The 8,107-nt window shown below is 31.4% G+C and overlaps 1 protein-coding gene and 1 long non-coding RNA gene across 2 annotated transcripts; both read right to left on the bottom strand.

Annotated features, from left to right (window-relative positions):
- Nucleotides 1–3,214: 3,214 nt before the first annotated feature.
- On the bottom strand, nucleotides 3,215–4,571 carry LOC148628655 (uncharacterized). The gene is made up of 2 exons (XR_015919345.1): nucleotides 4,273–4,571; nucleotides 3,215–3,701 (listed from the first exon to the last, which is right to left on the bottom strand). It is a non-coding gene; the product is annotated as an uncharacterized LOC148628655 (long non-coding RNA).
- Nucleotides 4,572–6,080: 1,509 nt separating this feature from the next.
- On the bottom strand, nucleotides 6,081–7,720 carry LOC148628654 (hippocalcin-like protein 1). Its single transcript, XM_088591717.1, has 3 exons — nucleotides 7,591–7,720; nucleotides 6,988–7,389; nucleotides 6,081–6,558 (listed from the first exon to the last, which is right to left on the bottom strand). Exons 2-3 carry the CDS (start codon nucleotides 7,378–7,380, stop codon nucleotides 6,370–6,372), a joined length of 582 nt encoding a protein of 193 aa, XP_088447843.1. The 5' UTR covers nucleotides 7,381–7,389; nucleotides 7,591–7,720; the 3' UTR covers nucleotides 6,081–6,369.
- Between the last annotated feature and the right edge of the window lie 387 nt (nucleotides 7,721–8,107).

Raw genomic sequence — 8,107 nt, 5'->3', positions numbered from 1 at the left:
TTGCTCATAAAAAGTCAAGTCTGGGATAGAGAAAGAGGAAAGGAATACCGACACGTAAAACAAATCAGTTTTCATGGTTGTAAAGTAGATGAAATATTGTTTCATTTCCTGAAAATCATGGCAGGTCAGTTTCTATACTAGGTTAGTTCTAACTTAAGTGCAACATATTGCATTTCAGAGAGGCGTCAATTGTATGACCATTTGCATGTTCCTTTATAATCATAATCAACTGAAATCGGAAACCAAAATTTTCAACTTATTAATGCCTTTTTCCTACCCTACTTTTCTTGTTATAAATGACGTAGAATGTCTATGTTACTGTTCTTTAGGACATTGAGGTCACTTGGTCTCAAATGATTTAGAAACTCGAGAAATTAAATTCTTTTTAAAATGAGTTGTGAAAACTCTTAGACTGTACATCATTGAACAATACAGATAAATGGGCTTGATATCTTTTAAAGTCCTTGAACTATTTTTTTTCTTATTTGGACGAAATGTACTGTATTTACATCCTTTAAATGTAATGTACCGACTTCTTGTGTACTTTTTTCGGCATTTTCTAGCCTGGTACATATCACCGATGGTTTCTGTATTAGTATTATAATCTATATCATTTTTTTCTCGTGAAATGTCCTGTTATTATTTTACTTTATAGGGATAGACAGAGCCATCTTTTGATTATGCAGGTATATTTCGACTTTCATCGAGCTAATATGATCCTTCTTCATCATCTTCATAGGTTCGATGCTACGTCTTTTTGTATTTTTCGGTGTGCACCAAACACTCGTCTAAATCGAACAAACCATCTGTCAAAAAAGCGGGTTTTAAGTACTTCTGCGTTAAAGAATCGGGCAAAATGTGTATTAGGTGTGGCACATGAAGGGAAAAAAACGCAGAGATTTTATTACATTAACCAAGTATTTCTACCCGATAACCTCCAGAAATAACCATCAAAGTGTTTGTAAATTTTGCCATTTAAGATATTGATAGGTCAAATTTAGTTAAAATGCACTATGGAAGAATGGTAGGGAAATTTTCCCGTACTTTTTCCTTGTATAAGCACTCAAAATATTTTCGTCAAATATATTTCAGGATAACTTGAAATAGATTTTCAGTTGTTTTCTAGATGTACTGAATATATTTCAGGCAAAAAAGACCAAAATAAGAAATATGATGTGCTACACATTGCCTGATTCTTATACAGAATGGTACTTAATGTCGTTCAAGCTGTGTGAAAGAATTATAAATAAGTATTTCCTGCTAACAATTAAAAAAAAAATAACTAACCATTTTTTGAATAACTTTAGAATCAGATGAAGGAGAATTTTCATTGTGTTATACATTTGATAAGCAATTCTCTGAAAACCAAAATTAGGGTCCACATGAGTCAAATCATACTATTTTCAACAATATTTCTTAAGTTTCTTTGCTGTATTATTTTGTTTCATTTATTATGTAATGTGTGAACCTCAGTTATTTGAGCTCATGCTGACTTTGCGTGATGATTATAGTATAGTCATATTTTATATTGAAAAATAATATGAATAATGTTTTTATTTTTGCATTTGAAGAAAACAATCTTATGCGAAAAAACCAAGTCGAAACTAAATGTTGTTCACAGGGATTTCATTTGATTTATTTTTTATAAATTAAGTCATACCCTTTTTTTAGGGTAAACACAAACTCTTTTTATTGTTTCCTGGTATATCTGAATAGAAAATAATCTGAATGTCAGTATGAGTAATAATATAATTCAACTAGTTTTTCTTTGAATGCCTTTGTACTTAACAAATAGTGGTGGGTGTATAAAATCGGTCGGCACGGATCGTCAGCAACTATACTCGTAATATTGAATTTGGTAAATTACGTTCGAAACTTGTTGCTTGAAGATTGCTTATTTATTTTATGTTCTTTGTTGTGTGTTCCTTTTTCTTTGTGAGGTCGTTGTCTCTTGTTGATTAACGTTCTTAATCCTGATTCTATGGTATTCCCTTTTTTCTCACCCAGGTCGCTACCACATGTCGTAGTTGTTTTACATCGGTTTGACACCATATAAGCCATTCGGCAAGGATGTATATAAAAACGTTTAGATGACGTTTACCAGTTTTTGTTCGAGGCCAGATTGCCGGAAGTACATAGTTTATGTGTGTATTCTATTGCTTATTTATTTCGTTATGGTATTTTGTCTTTATCTAGTCTTAGTTCCCAGATTATGAATATCCTGTTTTTCGTTTTAAACATGATATCCTTATTTTTCTTGCACAAAAGACTTTAATGTTTAAACACCTCTTATATTTTTACATTTAAATATAGCAATTGTTAACATGTTTCCGTGTGTAAAATTCCACGAGTGTTTAAAATACTTCTAAGCCTCGAGTTGTGCAAATAGTTGACTACTGTTTTTATTCATTTACAGTTTTTTTTGTGGCCGATTTGTTCGTCTACGGATGTATGAAATTCATCTCTATTGTTGTCAGAGTAATGTCTACCCTTTATTCTATTTTTTCGTTAGAATTAATGCATAGTATTAAAACAATTGCTATAACTTCGACAATATCGTAGACAAAGAACAAGAGTAGGTGTTACCCTTGTACTGTGTTCACAGCGATAGTATGCACAAGACAAAACAATAAAATCAAATCAAATTTTAATCATAACTTTAGGCTAGAAACCACTAATTCCACTTCCCATAGGCTTCTATGCTAATTTCACAATATTCAATGGCTTCTTTGGACATTACCTTAACTTTAATCTGCAGAGGACTATATATCAGCATGATTCTACATATGTCAGCTCACAATCCTCAGAATGACATATGGGGTTAGCAGACTTGCAGTGCAGTACCGGTCACCGGAAGTGAAGGGTCTATAAATAGCATGGGAAATCCCAGTGTTTTCACAAGATAGGGGTATATTTAGAAACCATTATGGAGATTAGGCTTCACATCACAAGAAGCAAAATGTACCTATAAAATGTACAGAAATGTTTTTCCTTTCAGGAACTGTTTAAATTTTTTAAATAAGATGACAACTTTTTTCACAGCACTATGAGGAACAAAGGTAATTTCTGCGTAGGACTATTTTTGCGTACGTTCCAAATGCTCATTGGTTGAATTGGTGGTCTGTAACCTTTAGCAGTGAAAACAAACAAATTAGACAACAACTAAAATTCCAACCCCCAAAAATCGTTATGAAAAGATGCACAATATACTATAAACAGTGGAACTATTTATTAACATATATCAAACATAAATTATTAGTAATATACATTTTCATACTAGTCTGATTATAATACTAAGCTGCATTGCCAATGTTATTGCCTCTGGCCTGTTTAACCATGAACAAACCATTTACCCTCGACTCCCGTGTTAAAGTATGCGTTCTTTGAACAGACATCGAACTACCTTATTTCCTGTGTGCAATGGAGAGCCCTCTACTTGTAAGCTCTGCTAACCATTACCCTTTGTTTGGGATTTAGGTAGAGATTCACTGCAGGTAAATGTTGAAATCCCGTTTCCTTCCGGTGATGGATTGCATTGCAGAATATCAACTATTATATTTATTTTCTCCGCGCCTTCTAGAAATTCTTCTAAGCTGATTTTATCATCAGTCTTTATCAAGAACTTTGAAAATGTTTCTTGTTAAATTCTGAGGCGACGAAAATTCTTTTGGAAGATGACAATTAGTCATTCTACAAACTGCCTGAAAAAATATCCAACATTTGAAATATCTTGTACAGGTATGAACACATTTTATGCACATATAACTACGTTAAAATAGTTGCCTTAAGTAGTAGTTTCCTATTTCTATCTGGTTTATGGGTATATATCACTTGTGCATAAAAAATTGAATCACAACAACATTACAAACGCAAAAACAAATGATTTTATCATACAATCCCCAACCTCCCCCCCAAACAAACAGACATGCTGAGAAAGTTCTGGACCATAGTTCAGCATACTCACTTAAGAACAAAAGTGTCGTACATGTAGCAATTGAATGCCAAGTGAATTGATAAAAAGCTTTAATTCAAAATGTTAAACAAATACAACAAAAATAGTTTGATAACAACTGAATCAAGTTGCTCACATTTAGCATTTGCACCATTTCTAAAAAATGTGAATTAGACGCGTATTTTTTTTCTAAGCAACACAACAATTATTTTAACTGTAAGTTAGCGTGAACTTTCTGCATTTTTTTCAGACTTTAGATTGAAACCACCCCCGAACTCTATCCATGGTGCTGGTAAATGTTTTAGTAGACATCTACTTACTGAAAATATGTGTTGTCTTTGAAATAGCAATGCAATACTGGAACGAGATCTTCTGTTCACATAAATATAAATAGGGACTTCTTAAAGGATTTTCCAAGTACCACGCATGTATCATTTTGATTCTATAAACGGTTATAATACAATCGGAAATACATTTAAATGTAGAGCTGATACCTTTTCTTTAATTCCAAGTAACTTCAAACCCAAGTAATTGCCCGAGTGGTTCTATTCTTCACCTATCTTTTAAATCTCTCAAAAGATATCAATAGACATCCATAGTCTTATTGTAAAATCGTTGGATTGTCTTCGGTATTCAGATTTGAATTATTGATAAGAATCATAAAACTGATGCATGCAAGTTCAAAACAATAAAATTATGGAATTTTTGATATTTTTTTTCGTGGAGGCTATTGGTCTTTGTTTTAAATTTGTTTTACCTCATCTTTTCTTCGGATTTGTGTGTGGGCGTATTAATAAAATGTATGGTTAAGGCTGAAAGTTAGTAATTTTTGAAGCACAAGGTACATATGTTACAAGATAAAACACTTACTGAAGTATCAGTTTTAATTATTTTTAAAGCTTACCAAAATAAAGAAAAAATACATCAATATATGTATTTAAAAACCCACGATATTGTGACACAAAATAAACAGTATGAGAAAACATTAGTTTTAAGTCGAAGATTTGTGAGATATTTGTTTTGTAATAAAGAGTGGTAAAATATGGATAGATTTTGAAATACTCCTTTCAGTACGTTTCGTTAATTAAGATAAAGCGATTTCAGTCGCCCTTAAGATTTTTCTATAAATTCACGAAATACTACATGGGAAAATTGTGCTTTTCTGATTAAAATTTAAAATCAAAATCTCATTGTACACTGAAACATACATATTCAGAGATTTATTTAAAATGAAGAAATTCGACTGTTCCAAACATTATTCAACAGTGGTTGTGTAAAAGACACACAGAGAAGACACACAGAGAAGAGAATTTCTTACACCTTGAGTTAGTCGAAATTTTTTTATTACAAAAAAAAAAAAACAATCAACATGGACTAAGTTAACTATAACAGCAAGTCTAGTGTTGATTTTTTGTGAAAAAAATAGTGTTTCTAAAAAGCAGAAAACGCTTACCCTACTGCTACACCTGGTCCATTTTCTAGATGAGGACGAGGTAATCATTTACTTTTTTTCCGTACGTTCTATTTTATAATTTCATGTTCTTTGTTGTATGTCTATTTTTCATTGTCTTGTCGTTATCCTTGGATTGTATTTTTTTTTAAATTTTCGTTCGAATCCTTTTAATCTTGATTTAACTTTCAAATCGGAAGTAGAAGTCTCGTTTTTTAAAGAACTGTTTTAATTTTTACAAGGGTGCTTGCTTCTTTTTTAGCTGTCGATATTTTTTTTTTGTATCGACATTTGACTTCAGTTACATTTTGAAAGCAAAGTGACCATGATTATAATGAAAACCGGGATGTTCGTGATCCAAACGAAATAAACAGTATAAATGTACCAGTATTTATTAGAAACTTAAAAACTAAACAAAAGAATCAGAAACAACAAAACGAATTTGATATTTTAAACATATCTACCAATGTAGACAACAGATTAAAAAAACCTTTCATTTTCTGACACAACTAATGTTATGTTTATGGTGACAAGGAAACTCTATGAAGATTGATACTGTTCGATTAATTTGTTTTTTCCCAATATATAAGAATGATACATGTAGCTCTTGCTTTCCATGGTAATAAGAAAGATTAATTGTTATACTTAGTTATGTATCACTCTTACAAAAAGACCAGATTTATAATTAAAAATATTTATTGACATATACCACAATTAAGTGATTTATAAAATAATACTAGTCCGATTATAATATAGATTCACTTTCCTCACTGTCATTGTCTTTGGTCTGTTCACCATTTTACTCTCGTGTTCCATATTGAAACAATGGATACTTTGAACAGTCACCGAGTCACTTTCGACATCTGCTAGCTAGATTTCCCCACACATCCTTCCGTTTTGGGGTTCGAGTAGAGACTCACTGTAGGTTTACATAACGTTGAAATCCCGATAATCTTTTTAACTTTTGTCATTCCGGCGAGGGGTGACATTGCAGAATATCAACTAATATATTAATATTCTCCGCTCCATTAAGAAATTCCTCTAAGCTGATTCTATTATCAAAGTCTTTGTCTAGTACCTTGAAGATGTTTCTTGTCAAGTTCTGAGGTGAGGAAAATTCTTCTGGGAAATGGCAATTAGTCATTCTACAAACTGCCTGAAAAAATTAAAAGGAACAATTTTTAAATATTTTGTACAGATTAAACAGCGTGTTGTTTCTTTTATTCAACGTTAGAAATCAAACACTAGTGGTTGGTTTGTTTTCTTATCACAATCCCGATTTTAGATATGTATGACTGTGCATTAAAGACGAGAGTACAAGAACAAAACTAATGAATAGCTATGCTTTGTATAAATCATATGATTGGTACTTTTGTACTTTTATCATAAAATAAGTTTGATGCCACTTAAGATCTGGTGTGTTTAAAAAAAACGTTAAAAATTGTAGGATTAAAGATTAAATCTGTTGATACAAGTTTTTATTCAATATATTAAAATATTGACAAATATATATAGCGAAAAAAAATTTGGAAAATAAAGCAGCTTTTTGAACATCTATTATTCCTGTTTTAATCAATTTACTCACATTTATCATCTGAACCATTTCGTCTTCTGAAATAAATCCATCCCCATAAATATCGTACATTTTGAAAGCCCATCTTAGTTTCAGACTTGGTTCATCGCTGCCGGAAATGCACAATCCTAAAATAAATTCTTTGAAATCCACAGCATTGTCTCTATCAGTGTCAAAGGTCCGGAAGACTTGAGTTGCAAAAGCTGATGCGTCACCATCAAATAGACTATTATATACTTTGATGAATTCCATTCTTGAAAGAGTTGTCTGTCCTTTGGGAAGATGTTTAGAAAATTCATGGTACCATTCTTTGATTTCGTCTTTAGAGAAGTCGACATAAATGTTGTTTTGTAGTTCTTTCATTGTCTTCATGCTTAGTCTGCGTGATGATATTTTATTACCCATTTCCGAAATCTGAAAGTGATAATAATAACAAATTGATAAACTAATTAACAAAAAAAAAAAAAAAAAAAAAAAATAAATCTTAACTAGATGTGTAAACGATTTTTAGGGCTAAATAACATTTATTTCAACTGTTAGTCAGTATCAGCATACTCTAGACCGGAACTACCGAACGTAGATTTGCCATTAAGCTTGAAGTAGACATCTACTTACAAAATTGAATAAGACAGACTTGGTCCTCTTTTTGTGTTCGTATTGTCGTTGTGGTTTGAGACTCTTTTTTCGCCAAATATATATATAGGGACCACTAAAAGGGTTTTCCAATTACCACGTACGATATCTTTCTTTTAAATCTATTTATAGTAAAGAACTTCATCGGAAGTATTTTAAAATTTAAAATTGTAACTTAAAAAATGAAATTCAAGTACAGAATAATTTAGTTGCACGAGTGACTCTATTTCTTTTTTTCCCTTTTAAATCTCTTCTTGCATTAGATTTTAACGTTTTTGCATCAATAGTGTGATAATTGACATTGTAAGATTTTCTTAGGTCTTTAGATTTAGATTTTTGATATAGATGTTTTGACAACGACCTCTACAAGTCGAAAAAAAAAAGAATAATGGAAATTTTGAAAATTTGTAAGGCATGAGGTTATTGGCCTTTGCCACACACCCTCTACTATATTCTATATTTCATATTGTTCGATTGTGGTCCACAACGACAGTTAATG

This window comes from Perna viridis, chromosome 1, assembly GCF_037379345.1.
Source record: "Perna viridis isolate PV_CMFRI_1.1 ecotype Kerala chromosome 1, ASM3737934v1, whole genome shotgun sequence".
Classification (NCBI taxonomy): Eukaryota; Metazoa; Mollusca; class Bivalvia; order Mytilida; family Mytilidae; genus Perna; species Perna viridis.
The sequence above is the reverse complement of the archived record's forward strand: the minus strand, read 5'-3'. Positions and strand labels throughout refer to the sequence as shown.

Bases quoted from the DNA above. Each gene is read 5' to 3' on its own strand.
- LOC148628654 (XM_088591717.1), bottom strand. From the start codon at position 7,380: ATGGGTAATAAAATATCATCACGCAGACTAAGCATGAAGACAATGAAA. The intron at 6,559-6,987 runs GTGAGTAAATTG...TAATTTTTTCAG, and splicing joins AAATGGTTCAGATGATAAAT to GCAGTTTGTAGAATGACTAA.